General features: G+C 40.5%; 1 protein-coding gene across 7 annotated transcripts in view; it reads left to right on the top strand.

Annotated features, from left to right (window-relative positions):
* The first annotated feature begins 2,958 nt into the window (after window positions 1–2,958).
* Window positions 2,959–15,097, top strand: part of Znf280c (zinc finger protein 280C) — a 57,556-nt gene continuing 45,417 nt past the window's right edge. For 2 of the 7 annotated variants that reach the window (XM_076918937.1, XM_034485399.2), the window contains exons 1-3: window positions 2,962–3,216; window positions 5,809–5,897; window positions 8,431–8,477. In XM_076918937.1, coding sequence (XP_076775052.1) covers window positions 8,447–8,477 — 31 coding nt within the window. In that variant the 5' untranslated portion in view covers window positions 2,962–3,216; window positions 5,809–5,897; window positions 8,431–8,446. Of the gene's footprint in view, window positions 3,217–5,808; window positions 5,898–8,430; window positions 8,478–15,097 lie in introns of all 7 variants that reach the window. The other 5 variants (XR_013106056.1, XM_076918938.1, XM_076918935.1 and 2 more) reach the window with 5 other exon arrangements.

The raw sequence follows: 15,097 nt of genomic DNA, 5'->3' as shown, positions 1-15,097 counted from the left end.
AAGCATTAATGGGAACAGGACAGACACAAGAGGGGAAGGGTGAAAGAAGGATGCTTAAGAGAATATGAGAGGAACATGCCCAATGTTTAATATAAACTTACACAAAAACTGAAGAAAGGGGGACATCAGAATTCTAAAGTATAAAATATTAAGTAGGCAACCTGGGTTTTAATCTTCATGAGTTTGGATTAGGCATTGGTTTCTTATGTATAATACAAAAACAAGAGTGAAAACAGTGGGTGAATTATGTTTTATCAAAATCAAAGATGACGGTGCTTCGAAGAGTATTGTCTAGGATGCAATAAAAGTAATGACAGAACAGGAAAAAATACTTACAAATTATGTAAATGCATACAGTTCAGATGTAAAAGGCTCCCAAACATCTCCAAACAGAATAATATCATTATTATACCACTATTTTTATAATAGCATGGATAATCAATATTCAGATATGCTTCCAACTGTATCAAAGATATTTTTCTTATGGTTGGTTTGATCAAACTGAGATTAAGTATGTTCCACTAGCATACAGAAATATGTACTGACATACTGGGTTTTCTCTGTCCCATGACTCTAGCAGTTGCATGTTACACCCTCTTTTATTCTGTAGGCCAAGTCTGGGGGGGGGTTGCAAATATTGAATAAAAAAGTGGCAGAAGATATGAAATGAAGCCCGAGGTAAGGAAATTATCTACAAGTAGCTGTGGTACTCATCAGTCCCTCAAGATATTCTTGTAACCATAATTCCTATGACAGTTCCTGGACATTTCACCAAGGTAAACCTTGGTGAGAATAACAACTGGAAGGGTTTTCTTGTTAAGCATCATTGGAAACAGCTTGCTACATGCTCATCCACATAGGTAGTTTTTAAATCTTAACACTAGTCGGTTGCCACTAAGAATTATAAATGTGAAAGTCATTCTCTTTAAACCACACATTTGCTATTCTGTTGCCTGACGATGGTTATATTGGCTAAAATGTAAGGACGAATCAAGCCATCCTATATATAAATGTAGTTTGTATATATTCTCTAGCACTAACATTTTTTTCTTTTAACACTGTGCTTCTGATTAGCACATAATAAAACTGCCTCTCCCTAAACTAACTGGTTTGAGACCTGTTTTTCTGAGAGCTTTAGGAACAAACAGCAGTCTTTTCTCTGCGGGGGCGGGGGCGGGGGGGGGGGAGGGAGGGAGGGAGATTGAAACATTCTACAGAAGAAACTTTCTTGTTTGCAGCTGTCCTGTTTTGGTTTGCGGGAGACTCTCCAGGAGGAGTTTAGGCTTCTCAAGCAGCAGGGGGACCAGCCTTCCAAGGACTGAATTCTACCAGCCTCAGCATTTTTCATCATTACACAAAAGGCACTTTTAGCAAGTCAGTTACTGTGTAGCAAAACCTCTTATCTGAGCTTAGGGTTGTGTGAAGCAGTTCTCCTCAGTACTAGACGTCCTGGTTTGTCAGGTATGTCTAGGGACTAAGTTATGCAAAGACTGCGAATTCTTTAAACGAATAGCCCCATAAAATTTCAGAGAGCAATCACTGACAAAAGGCCACTCCAAAGCCTAGGTGCCATCACTCCAGATTCATGCTAGAAACAATGGTTCTGCTAAAATTCTGCTACAGGAAGCCTAGTATGGTGCGTGAGTGCATGTGTTTGCGCGTGCGTGTGCACGTGTGCGTGTGTGTTTCATGTTCACGCTAAGGCTTTTATGTGGAGATTAGAAGATAACTTGAGGAACTTTGTTCTCCCCTGCCATACTACCATGTGCGTGGGTCCCAGGGATGACCATCTACTGAGCTATAACACAGACCCCAGATTTTTGTTTTATTTTGGCCTTTTCGAGACAGTGTTTCTCTGTGTAGCTGTGGTTGTCTTGGAACTTGCATTGTAGACAAGGCTGGCCTCAAACTCAAGAGTTCTGCCTGTCTCTGCCTCCTATACAGATTAAAAGCTAAAGATACCACGGTCAGACAAGCCTACCTAGATTCTTATTTAACTTGCTGGATGTGCCAAAGCAGAATCACTTGAGTTGCAGGTCGTATCTTTAAAATTTCCACTCACACCAAAGAAGATGGTAGGAACAACAGGGAATGCTGTTTAAAGTTTAAAAGACAAGATTTAGAAAGTGATCTTTTGAGAATGGTTGTGGTGAGCCGGACTGTGGTGTCAGCTGCCTTTCATCCCAGCCCTCGGGGAGGTAGAGGCAGGTGGATCTCTGAGTTTGAGGCCAGCCTGGTCTACCTAGAGAGTTCCAGGACAGCCAGGGCTACACTGAGAAACCCTGTGTCAGGGGAAACAAAAACAAACCAACAAATCAAGAATAGAAAACAAAAATAAAAAACAAAACAAAAAGCCCCAACCAACTACCACTACCGCCACCAAAACCCATAAGACAAACAAAATAACAACAAAAATCTTTAAAAAGAAAACTATCATGTAAGCAGTATTTTAGCAAGTGTTCTTGTAAATTAAAAAAAAAAAGTTTATATAACTACAAGACTGTATATGACAGGAGTGAAAAAAGGAAAACAAAATTGTGTTTAAAACAACCGTGGGTACCATCAGCCAATGACTTAAACAGGTCGATTTACTTCTTTTCTGTTAAAACGTGAAAGGTGTATTAAGTCTGGTGTTTTTAAAAACCAGGGCTTTTAATGTTTATTCCCTGGGTGATCGCAGATTTTGTATTCGTATGCGCTCGCTCAGACAGAATCTGGAGCTCTGCTTTGGGGCTGCAGCCCAGGGGTGGCGAGCAGCATGGCCGATGATGGTTCCCACGGGCCTTCCAAAGGCCAGTATCCCAGTCTCAGGCCAGGGCCTTCGAGGTTGCTGGTGGCAGTGCACATGCTAAAACTCATCACTGGCCTACTGGCCGGTCACCAGGGTCCCCGGATGTACACTTTGGGGGTGGCGGTTTACCCGTCAGGCACTGCGTCCTGAATATACTGGGGTGCTCTTGCAGCAGTAGCTCGTTTGGCGCTGCAAGTCTCCAGGGTTTTGACTGTGGTCACCGCCCGCCGCCATTTGAGTGGCAGGCACCCGGTGTTTCCGCGCTCCTCCTTTCTCGCTCCGCCTCCTCCCCTTCTCCTCGCCCCTCTTTTCCCCTCCTCCTGTCCTTCCTTCTTCTCTTCCTCCTGCTGCTCCTCCTTCTCCTCTGAGCTCCGGACGTCCTACAGCGGTCTGGGTAAGCCTCTCCGCGCCTCCCCGCTTCGAAGGTGAGCGAAGCGGCCGCGATGCCCGCCCAGAGCTTCCGTGCCCTGGATAGTAGGGAGCCGAAGCCCAGTGGCTTGTGGCCCACCATCTTGTTTCGGGCCCCGGGGAGGGAAAGGTCGCCTGGGCAACGCGGAGCTTGGGCTGCTTGTGGCGATCACAGGCAGCCGCCTCCCAGGCCTGGACTGGGCATGGGTGGCCGCGTGGGCCCCGATCCGGCGGTAGCCTGGGTTCCCAAGGCCTGGGAGGCTGTCCGGCCCCCAGTACCTCTCTGGCTTCGCTTTCTGGAGTCAGCTCCTGCTGCTCTTTTGTACATTGGATAGCGACGGGACCTCCTGTCCACGGATATCTTCAGTCTTGGGGCATGCCGAACTTTCCAGCCTCGGGCTCCTGCGCGGCCCTTAAGTTCTGCCCTACCTCTTGCCCAGGACTGCTAGCAGTTTCCCCGTGCTAGTACCCTTATTCTTCCCAAAGGGACTGCCCTTCTCTGTCACAGGAATCTTGCTCTCTTCGGGTTATTGTCTAGATTCTAGAAGATAAAAACAAAACAAAACAAACAAACAAACAAAAAAACCCAGACGGGAGAGACGTGGACTTAGATGCACGATTTTCCATCAGTGAGCTGTTGTGCAGGATTTTTTCGTTTTTAAGCACCGGGGAAAGCATTTCATTCGGAGAAGGAAAACCTGCTGCAGACACAGAAGTCCCTTTCAATGCTCCTCAAGTTTGAATTCTTTTAGGAAGTAGTCTTAAAGTGAAGTGAACCAGTTTCTTCCAAATGTGGGAGACCTTTATCCAAGGACCTCTCTTTGTTTGGGAGGATTAGCTAAAAAAATTTTTTAAGTCTATGAGCTTACATTTTCGATTTTGTTGTTTGGGGGTTGGGTTATGAGTTTCAGTGACTCTTAGCACCTCTAAAACTATATTTGATACATAAACCAGTTTTAAGCCACAAAGTTCCCTAGGTATTTGTGAGGTGCCTTAAAGAGTTAAGGGTGTTATTCAAGCCATCTTAAAGTAAAAAAATAAAAGAAACATTTTATCTATGAAGGAGCTAATCTGTGCCTTCACTTTAATATCCATGCAAATGCAGTTGTGATAACATTTGAGTGTTTGATCGATGCCACTCTTTTACAGGTTGTAAGGTATTAGAGAACTGTTTTGAAAGTGAAGAAATACCTTCAAGAGGTTATGTGATCAGTAAACAGCCAGTTGTGGTGGTTTCTTAAAATTACATTTGTGTGTGTGTGTGTGTGTATGTGTGTGTGTGTATGTGTGTGTGTGTGTGTGTGTGTGTACATGTTTGTCCCCACAGTTTGAAGGTCAAATGACAACGTGGTGGTTGTAAGTTCTTACTGTATAGGTCCCGGCAGGTGGATCTCCGATCATCAGTTTGGGGAGCAGACCCTCTTACTTGCTGAGACAGTCTCAGAGACCTCCTGCTGTTTTGGTTTATTTGTTTGTTTTTGAGAGGGTCCCTTATAGCCCAGGCCGGTCTTGTATTTGATATGTAACTGAGGCTATCCATGAACTGAGGCTCTCCTGCTGGCTCAGCCTCCAACATACAGGGATTCCAGTTAAGGATCCTCATGCCTGTCACCTTAAAACCAGTTCTCTTTTTTTTTTTTTCCATTTTTTATTTAATCTTTTTTACAAAGGTTTTATCCCCCTTCCAGTCCACCCTCTGACTGTTCCACATCCCATACCTCCTCCCCCCATCTCCACGAGGATGTCCCCTCCCCCACCCCCACCTCACTAGACCTCTCCACTCCCTGAGGGAGTCCTCCAGTCTCTTGAGGGTTAGGTGCATCTTAAAAACAGTTCATAAACCAGTGGCTTCTGGCTTTTGATGAACCTAAGATTCAATTCATTAAATAATGCCTCATTTTCTTATAGGCATCTCAAAGTTCCGGAGAAAGAAAAGCAAGGAGGCTCACCTAAAATTTTTAACAAGTGTTACTCAATTCCCGTCTTTACATTGTTTTTTTTTTTTTTTTTTAAATCACTTTCCTATTTTTTTAAGATTGATTTTATTATATATACAACATTCGGACTGTGTATATGTCTGCAGGCCAGAAGAGGGCATCGGATCCCATTACAGGTGGTTGTAAGCCACCATGTGGCTGCTGGGAATTGAACTCCGGAGCTTTGGAAGAGCCATGTGCGCCCTTTAACCTCTGAGGCATCTCTCCAGCCCCTTGTCTCTACAGTTTTTAAAGATGTTATATTTTTGTACATTTTAGCATTTGAATACTACATCCAAGTATGTTGAAAAACTGAAGAAGAGCATTGGAAAGAGTTTTGATAATGAAGAAACCCCAACATTTTCCCTCAGCTTTCCTATTCCATCCGTTTGCTCCAGTTGGCTGAAATTTTCAATATAGGCTAGCCTTTTCAGCCCAGTGTTTCACCACTTAGCATTACCTTTTTATTAAGGGAAGGGATATAGAATTCTATGCCTTTCTTTTCTTCCACTTATTTTATTTTATTTTCTAGGAGAACATTTAGAACTATACAGAATTTTTTTTTTTGGAATACTAGGGATCAAGTTGTATATACTAATTATAGCTGAATAATTTTTTTCTTTCTACTTTCAGGGAGGACCTTGTCTTTCTGGAGCCAGGAAGGTGACGTAATTGCTGCCACCAAACCTGACAACTTGAGTTCAATCCCAGGGACCCATATGGTAGGAGAGAAACAACTCCTTTAGGTTGTATTCTGACTTTCACACATGCCGTGGCATATGCAAATACACACATACACACACACAGTTTGAAAGATAATTGGCGTTAGATTAAATTAAGTAATACTTTTGGAAGCTTTGAATTACCCAGTAACTTGAATAAAAATGGTACCTGTAGACTTTTAAAATTCATTCTCTACAAATTGCTTTTACGTTAATAATTAACATAAAGATAAAAGGGTTGCAGAAACAGCTATTTGATAACAATTTAGACATGATACTCCTTTTTATACCTAGAAAAATGAAAAGTATCAAGGCATGATGGTGCACACCTGTGATCCTAGCAGTTGGGAGGTAGAAGCAGGAGGATCACTGAGAGTTTAAGGCCAGACAGGTGTACAATTAAAAGGTCAAGCCAACCAGGGTTATGTAACAAGACCCTGACTCAAGAGAGAGAGAAAGCGGAACAGTCTGAAGTGGGAGGAGAGAGGGGAAGAGAGGAGAAAAGTGGGGAATGAAAATATAAACAAATGCATTTAATTCTTTTTACATTTTGTCTGTGTAATTGCATTCATATAATGGTTAAAGAACAACGTACATAGTTGGTTCTTTTCCCTTATGTGAGCTCCAAGGATTGAACTCAGATAATCAAGCTTGGCGGCAAGTGTCTTTACTTACTGAGCCATCTGTCTAGCCTAACTAATGCACTTTCGGAGCTGAGATCTCTGCTTTTTCCTCCCAATCCTAAGTATAAATCCTAGGCTCTTGTGCCTGCTAAGCAAATGCTCTATATTGAGCTACATACTAACTCTTGATTTTCCAAGCCAGGGCTTTACTATGTATCTCAGGCTAACCCTGAACCTTCCTATATAGCTTAGCCCAGCCTGTAATTCATGATTCTCTTGCCTCACCCTCTCAAATTCTGGGATTACATATAAATGCCACCACATCTAGCTATAACCAAGATTATTTTTTTTAGGGAGAGAGAAATTGTAGACTATATGGTGTGTGTGTGTGAGAGAACTCAAGATATAATTTAAACTGAAATTCTTTTTAATGAAGCTATTCAAATTTTTGATTATTTTAATGTAACACCTGTTTTTAAAGGTCCAAATAGGGCTGGAATATGTTGCTTATGGAAACGCACTGGCTTAGCACATATAAAGCCTTACATTTTATCACCACCACCACAAAAATAAAATCTTAAATGCCTATAAACAGTCTCCATTGAGGGGTGGGGATACAGCTGTAAGCAGCCATGCCCAGTTCTGGTTTTGCTGTTTTTCTTTTTTTAAAAAAAGATTTATTTATTTAATGTATATGAGTTTCCTATCTGCATGTATGCCTGCATGCCAGAAGAGAGCATCAGATCCCTTTATAGATGGTTGTGAGTCTCCATGTGGTTGGTGGAAATTAAACTCAGTACTTCCGAAGAGCAACCAGAGCTCTTAACTGATAAACCATCTCTCCAGCCTCCAGTGTTACATATTTTAAATTTTTTTTTTTTGTTTTTGAGATAAGGTTTCTCTGTATAGCCCTGACAGTCCTAGAACTCACTCTGTAGACCAGGCTGACCTCGAACTCAGAAATCAGAAATCCACCTGCCTCTGCCTCCCAAGTGCTGGGATTAAAGACATTCGCCACCACTTCCAGGCTCTTAATTTTTTTCTTATGCATTGTATTTGTATGTGCAGGTGCACTTGTGAATGTGTATATGTGGATGCATGTGAAAGCCACAGGGCAATCTCAGGTGTCATCCTCAGAAATTCTATCCACCTCCTTGAAACAAGGTTTCCTTATTGGCCTGGAGGTCACCAACTAGGAAAGACTGGTTGGACAACAACCCCCAGGAGTCCTCCTGTCTCTGCCTCCTCAGCTCTGAGATTACAAGTGCATGTTTTTATGCTATTGGTTCTGGTGATCAGACTCAGATCCTATACCTGAAGGACAAGAACTGTACTGAGCTATTTCCCCAGTCCACTATTTTGTTTTATTTAATTAACAGACAAACACGAATATGCCAATCACTCAAAAGATCTCCACACAACACCATAAAAAAAACCCAACCCTGACCCTAATAAATGTAAAAATCACAACATAGAGATATAAGAAATATGAAAACCAACATAGTTAATATGATAAGGCTTCAACATTTGAGTTCAAAGATATCAAAATGATTGTGTGGTGTGTGTGTGTGTGTGTGTGTGTGTGTGTACACGAACATGTATATGGGTGAGTGCATGTCAGAGCACTCTTGCAGACATCAGAGGACAACTTACAGAAGGTGGTTCTTTCTTAAACTGAAGTTTTCAGACTTGGAAGCAAGTACTTGTGTTAGTGAAGTCCTACTAGCCTGATGCCTTAATTTTATAAAGTGGAAAATACAGTCCTAACCTGTTACCTTGTCAGGAATCATATGATAAGTTTGCTTAAGACTGAAATTAGACCCAAAGATTTCTGACTTAAGTTTCATGTTTCAGTATTTAGTATTATTCAGAACTCATAAAATTAATTGGTGTCTTGGGCTTGTTTTTAGTTGCTTCTTCAATTTGATGGATAAAGACAACTCTGTTCAAGAAAAAAGTAAGTATTGTTTCTTCAATTGATACTAACATATATGGATTTTTAAAATGACATCTATTTATTCACTTACCTATTTGTGAGTGTATGTGCACATGTACATACCTATGTTGGTCAGAGGACAACATGGAGAAGATTTTTTCTTCTACATCTTGGATCTTGGGAATTAAACTTATGTCATCAGGCTTGGTGGCAAATGCTTTTTGCTGGCTGAGCCATCTTGACAACTCATGAATGGCATTTATACTGATAACCTTTCTTTAATGGGTTTACTGAGAGATGGGTACATTTAGTTTTTACTTAGATTAATTAAAGTTATACATATAATAAAAAGTGAAAGATCAACAAAAAATATGAGTAAACAGGCTAAAAAATGGCTCACTGGCTAACTGCTTACTTTCTGCACTAGCATGAGACTCTTAGGTCAAATCATCAGCACCCATGTAAAAAGCTAGGTGTGGCTGTGTTTCCATCTGCAATGTCAGCAGTTGATACAGGGGCCAGGGAAAAGTGAATTGTTGGTGGAAGTGATAGCCAGCCTAGCTCTGCATTCAGTGAGAACTCCTTTCTCAAGGGAATAAGGTGGAGAGTGATAAAGTAGGGCACCTGAAGTGTTCCTCTGGTTCTTATGAGAACACACATGTGCACATACATCACATAGTTGGCATAGCTTCTAAAATTTAGCCATTTATAGAGACACCTGAACACCTGGACAGTCCCTATACTCCAAAACGTTGGAGCATCTGACAGCCTTCTGGCCCAGGATCATCTGACAGACCTAGTGATGCGGAATTATTAAAGGCTGATTACCCTGTCTTGGCAGATATAATCAGCCAACTATTCAGCAAGTGTGTCCTTTTCTGGACAGTAATTTGTCTGTAGATGAAAAGAGGCAATTCTTGCCTAGTGGCTGTCTCACCACAACTGGAGTAACTCCAAAGATGCTCAATTTCTTCTTAGAATCCAAGACAGGAAGCTGTCAGGAGCAGACAGGTCTCTAATCAAAATGAACATTAATACAGAAATGTTTGTAACGTCAATTCTGTGGACTTCTGATGTTTTGAAAACCAACTATGTAAGGCAATCTGGACTGTTCTCTGTTAACTCCTTCTCAGCTATTTCTAAATAAAATATAGAAAACACGCTAACAATAAACTCAGAGCCCTGAATTTGCTATAGGACCTTAAATCACAGGCTAACCACCTCAAATCAGTTAGAAACCTTAAAGAAGGACCGGGTCTAAGCCTTGTATTTCTAAATGTGTTATATAGGCACAATGCCTATGGGAGTAACAATATTCATCTCACTTTTATATTAATAAGAAGCTCATAGCAATGAAAACCTTAAATTTGAAATCAAAGTAAATTTTGCACCATTTAAGAAATTATAACTTCATCTTAATAACAATTATACATATTTCTACCAATAGGTTATGGCTATGCAATAAATCCTAGCTAATCCTTCCTGTTCCAACAAAACCACTACTTTTCCCTAGAAAGACAGCCCAATATTAACCACCTCAGTCCCTAATCCCAGGGAATAGGGGCACCGACTCTTCATTAACTTCTTCAAGCTGATCATGGGTGTTGAGATATTAGAAGAGGGGCAGGGGGAAGAGTAAAATGATAAGCCTCTGACGATGTGTCTTCACTGCATCCAGCTGAAATTCCAGGACATCAGAGGTTCGAGCAGCTCTGCTCAGCTTGCTTGATGAATAGATACACCAAGGCTGTGTATTCTGCAATACACAATTCTCAAAACAAATTTTAGTATCAAGAGAATTTTTTGTTTGAATTCTGGAATCTAGTCTTCTGGCGGCCTGCCTCTGTCATGTCTGATCCATATAATTCTGGGAGTTTCTATGAGGGTGTGCTCCCTCCATCCTCCCATTCCCACCTCCCTGCTCTTGAAATTCCCCAACACTAGGGAATCCAAACTTTCATGCACCAAGGCGGTCCACTTCCACTGATGCCTGGTGAGGCCACCCTCAACTACCTATACAGGTGGAGCCATGAGTCCCTCCCTTTGTGTTCTCGGGCTGGAGATTTTAGAATGGCTACTCCAGCTTGTTTCTTAGGACCATTTGCTTGAAAAATTGTTTGCCAGCCTTTTACTGTAAGGTAGAGTCTGTCTTTGTCACTGAGGTGGATTTCCTGTATGCAGCAAAATGCTGGGTCCTGTTTATGTATCCAGTCCATTAGCCTATGTCTTTTAATTGGAGAATTGAGTCCATTGATGTTAAGAGATATTAAGGAACGGTGATTGTTGCTTCCTGTTATTTTTGTTATTAGAGGTGGAATTATCTTTGTATGGCTATCTTCTTTTGGATTTGTTGGAAGAGAATTACTTTCTTGCTCTTTCTAGGGTATAATTTCCCTCCTCGTATTGGCGCTTTCCCACTATTCTTTGTAATGCTGGGTTTGTGGAAAGATACTGTGTAAATTTGGTTTTGTCGTGGAATATCTAGGTTTCTTCATCTATGGTAATTGAGAGTTTTGCTGGGTATAGTAGCCTGGGCTGGCATTTGTGTTCTCTTAGGGTCTGTATGACATCTGTCCAGCATCTTCTGGCTTTTATAGTATCTGGTGAGAAGTCTGGTGTAATTCTGATAGGTCTGCCTTTGTATGTTACTTGGCCTTTTCCCCTTACTGCATTTAATATTCTTTCTTTGTTTTGTGCACTTGGTGTTTTGATTATTATGTGACGGGAGGTATTTCTTTTCTGGTCTAATCTATTTGGCGTTCTATAGGCTTCTTGTATGTTTATGGGCATCTTGTTCTTTAGATTAGGGAAGTTTTCTTCTATAATTTTGTTGAAGAGATTTATTGGCCCTTTAAGTTGGGAATCTTCACCTCATTTATACCTATTATCCTTAGGTTTGGTCTTCTCATTGTGTTCTGGATTTCCTGGATGTTTTGTGTTAAGAACCTTTTGCATTTTGCATTTTCTTTGACAGTTTTGTCAATATTTTCTATTGTGTCTTCTGTACCTGAGATTCTTCTATCTCTTGTATTCTGTTGGTGATGCTTTTGTCTATGACTCCTGATTTCTTTCCTAGGTTTTTTATCTCCAGGGTAGTCTCTCTTTGTGATTTCTTTATTGTTTCTACTTCCATTTTTTTTATGTCCTGGATGGTTTTGTTCAATTCCTTCACCTGTTTGGTTGTGTTCTCTTATAATTCTTTAAGGGATTTTTGTGTTTCCTCTTTAAGGGCTTCTACCTGTTTACCTGTGTTTTCCTCAAATTCTTTGAGAGTGTTACTTATGTCCTTCTTAAAGTCCTCTAACATCATCATTAGAAGTGATTTTAAATCTGAATCTTGCTTTCCTACTGATATCGGGAATTCCGGACTTTCTTGTGTGGGAGAACTAAGTTCTAATGATGCCAAGTACCCTGGGTTGCTGATGCTTATGTTCTTGCACTTGCCTTTCTCCATCTGGATCTCCTTAATGCTACCTGCCCTGTCTCTGACTGCAGCCTGTCTTTCCTGTTATCTTGGTTGTATCATCCCACTGTGTGGGATTGGGGTTAGAGCTGGGGCCCAAGATCTGCTCAGTGCTTGGGCCCAGACTAGAAGGATCCAGTGCTGTGGGCCAAGAGTGACTTCCTGGGTCTTAGTGGGTCCTAGTTACTCCCTGTTTGGGGCCAGTGTTGCTTTCTCCTTACCTAAGATACTCCCCGGGTTAGAGCTCCTGGGAGGCCTGCTTCCTCTGGGTTCTGTGAGATTGAGGGCAGAGCTGCCACCCAGGATCTGCTCAGTGCTTGGGCCCAGACAGGAAGGAGATTTCTTAACCTGTAGATTAATGCCTGCTTTCTTTGCAGTAAACAAAGTGCGAATAATATGTCCTTCCCTCTGATATGGAACATGTACAATTAAGATGCATTAAAAATAGTGAAAAGTTTGAGCTGAATTTCTGATATTAGACTGAATTGATTAGAGGTAGAAGAAAACCCATTGCATATAAAGATGCGAAACTCTGAGTTATGCTTTATGTGTTTAACTTAGAAGATCCTGCATAACGTTTTAGGGGATAGACTAAAAATGAAAGCAGTCCATTTATAATATTGCTTACATTTGGAGGATGAGAAGTTTTTGTTTGTTTGTTTTAGGGGCATAGGAGAACTTCTAAACTTAGAACTATTATGCTAAGAAATACTGTTAGGGCTCAGAGCGTGACTCAGTAGCAGAACACTTACCTCTAGCATGCATGAGGCTCTGTGCTCAATCCCCAGCACTGCAAAAACAGTTGTCATCCATGGATAAGAGAGGAAATTTAAAAATTTGGTGGCACCAATTTGTTGGGTTTTTTGTTTGTTTGGTTGGTTGGTTGGGTTTTTTGTTTGTTTGTTTGCATGCTATCCCCAACTTACTGTTTTCATGCACTGCCATTTAAGGCTATTGGACAGGTATATTGTCATTTTAATATAAATACCTTTAAAAATTACTGTATCATCATTATTATTGTGTTATGTTTTAAGTGTGTGTATGTATGTGTGTGTGCGCGTGTGTATGTGTGTGTGTGTGGTGGGGTAGTAGTGATGACTGCCTTGTTGCACATGTAGAAGTAAAAGGAATTGGTTTTCGTCTTCCACCTATCATATTGTTTCTGGGCACTGAAGCACTTTTTCTGCTGAGCCATTTTGATGGCTCATAACTGTATTTTAAATGTAAAACTATCATTGTCTAAGCCCAAATCCCAAAGTTATTTTATGTTATTAGTTATCCCCCACCCCAGCCAAAACTTACTCCATCACATGTACATCCCCATTGTTATTATTTTAAGTTTCCAGTTTATTTAACTGAAATAATACACAGTTATTTAAAGTCAAATAAACCAGAAAGGTTCTAAGATTTTTTTTAGATTTGTTTATATATGCATTTGTGTACATGTACCTGTAGAGTCCAGAATAGGGTGTCACATGGTTATAGTCATAGGCATGTGTAAGCAGTCCTACATGGGTGCTAGGAGCCAACCTTGAGTCCCCTGGATGAGCACCAAGTCTTCTTAATCATTGAGCAATCGCTCCAACCCTCATAACTACCGTTTCTTCCTTCCTTCTCTCCCTTTCTTTCTTTCTTTCTTTCTTTCTTTCTTTCTTTCTTTCTCTCTCTCTCTTTCTTTCTTTCTTTTTTTCTCTTTCTTGTTTTTTCTTTACTTTTGTTGTTTTGTGTGTGTTTGTTTATTTGTTTGTTTGTTTGTTTTGACAGGTTCTTACTATATAGTCCTGGCTGTTCTGGAACTCATTATGAAAAACAGGCTGGCCTCAAACTCAAAGAGATCAACCTGTCTCTGCATCAAAGGCATGCTCCACCATGTCTGGCAGTATCTACAACTTTCTGAAATGAGGCGAGATAGTCATAGGTGTGTGCATGTACATATTGCACATAATTATATACTCCCTAGTCTACCTAGTGTTTGCTTTGAATTCCTTAAATAGTTTTCTAATAATCATTTCTATATTCTGTTTTTAAAATACCCATATAAGGGCTGGAGAGATGGCTTAGTGGTTAAGAGACTGCTCTTCCAGAGGTTGAGTTCAATTCCCAGCAACCACATGGTGACTCACAACCATCTGTAATGGGGTCTGATGCCCTTTCTAGTGTGTCTGAAGAGAGCAGTAGTGTACGTATATACATAAAATTAATAATAATAATAGAAGGTCCTCTTTTAAAAATACCCATAAAAGGGGCTGGAGAGATGGTTCATCATTTAAGAGCACTTGTTGGTCTCGCAGAGGACTTTATTTAGTTCCATTCCCAGCTTCCACATGGCGGCTCACAGCCATCTCTAAATCCAGCGCTGGGGATCCAACACCTTCTTCTTCTTTTTTTTTTAGATTATTTATTTATTTATTATATGTAAGTACACTGTAGTTGTCTTCAGACACCCCATAAGAGGGCATCAGATCTCATTACAAATGGTTGTGAGCCACCATGTGGTTGTTGGGATTTGAACTCATGACCTCCGGAAGAGCAGTCAGTGCTCTTAACCACTGAGCCGTCTCACCAGCCCCCAACCCCTTCTTCTAACATCTACAGGCACCAGGCATGCATATGGCTCATATACATGCATGCAGTCAATATCTTCATACATATAATTTTTAAAAAAACTAAATACTCATATAATTATAACTTTCTCTTGAATCATCATTTGCCATTAACTGATGATTTATTCTTACAGAAGATGAAAAATTTTAAATTTCAACATTGTAGCCCTGTCTGCAAGCATCCACTGAAGGAATAAGTATAGTTAATCCTTTGATTTTTTTTGGCTAATTCAAATTTGTTATGATGACCAAGGTAAATATTTTTCATGGATGATCCTAACACTAGTATGTTGTTAGTAGTAGTATCTTATTGATATATTAGAAACATTTTTATTTTTCTTATTTTGTGTATTCTAAAAGTAAAAATTTTTCATTGTTTAAATTTACTATTTACTAAATAAACTAAGTAGAATTGGACTAAATAGATGGTTCTGTAGGTTCTTGCCACAAAACCTGACAAACTTGAATTTGATCACTAGAAATCACAACATAGAGGAGAATTGACTCCTACAAGTAGCCTGCCCAGGGTTCCTGGGATTGAGCTGAGGTTGTCAGGCATGGCAGCAAGTTCCCTT

Source organism: Arvicanthis niloticus, chromosome X, assembly GCF_011762505.2.
Source record: "Arvicanthis niloticus isolate mArvNil1 chromosome X, mArvNil1.pat.X, whole genome shotgun sequence".
Classification (NCBI taxonomy): Eukaryota; Metazoa; Chordata; class Mammalia; order Rodentia; family Muridae; genus Arvicanthis; species Arvicanthis niloticus.
Note: the sequence above shows the minus strand (reverse complement) of the source record. Positions and strands in the feature narration are given on the sequence as shown.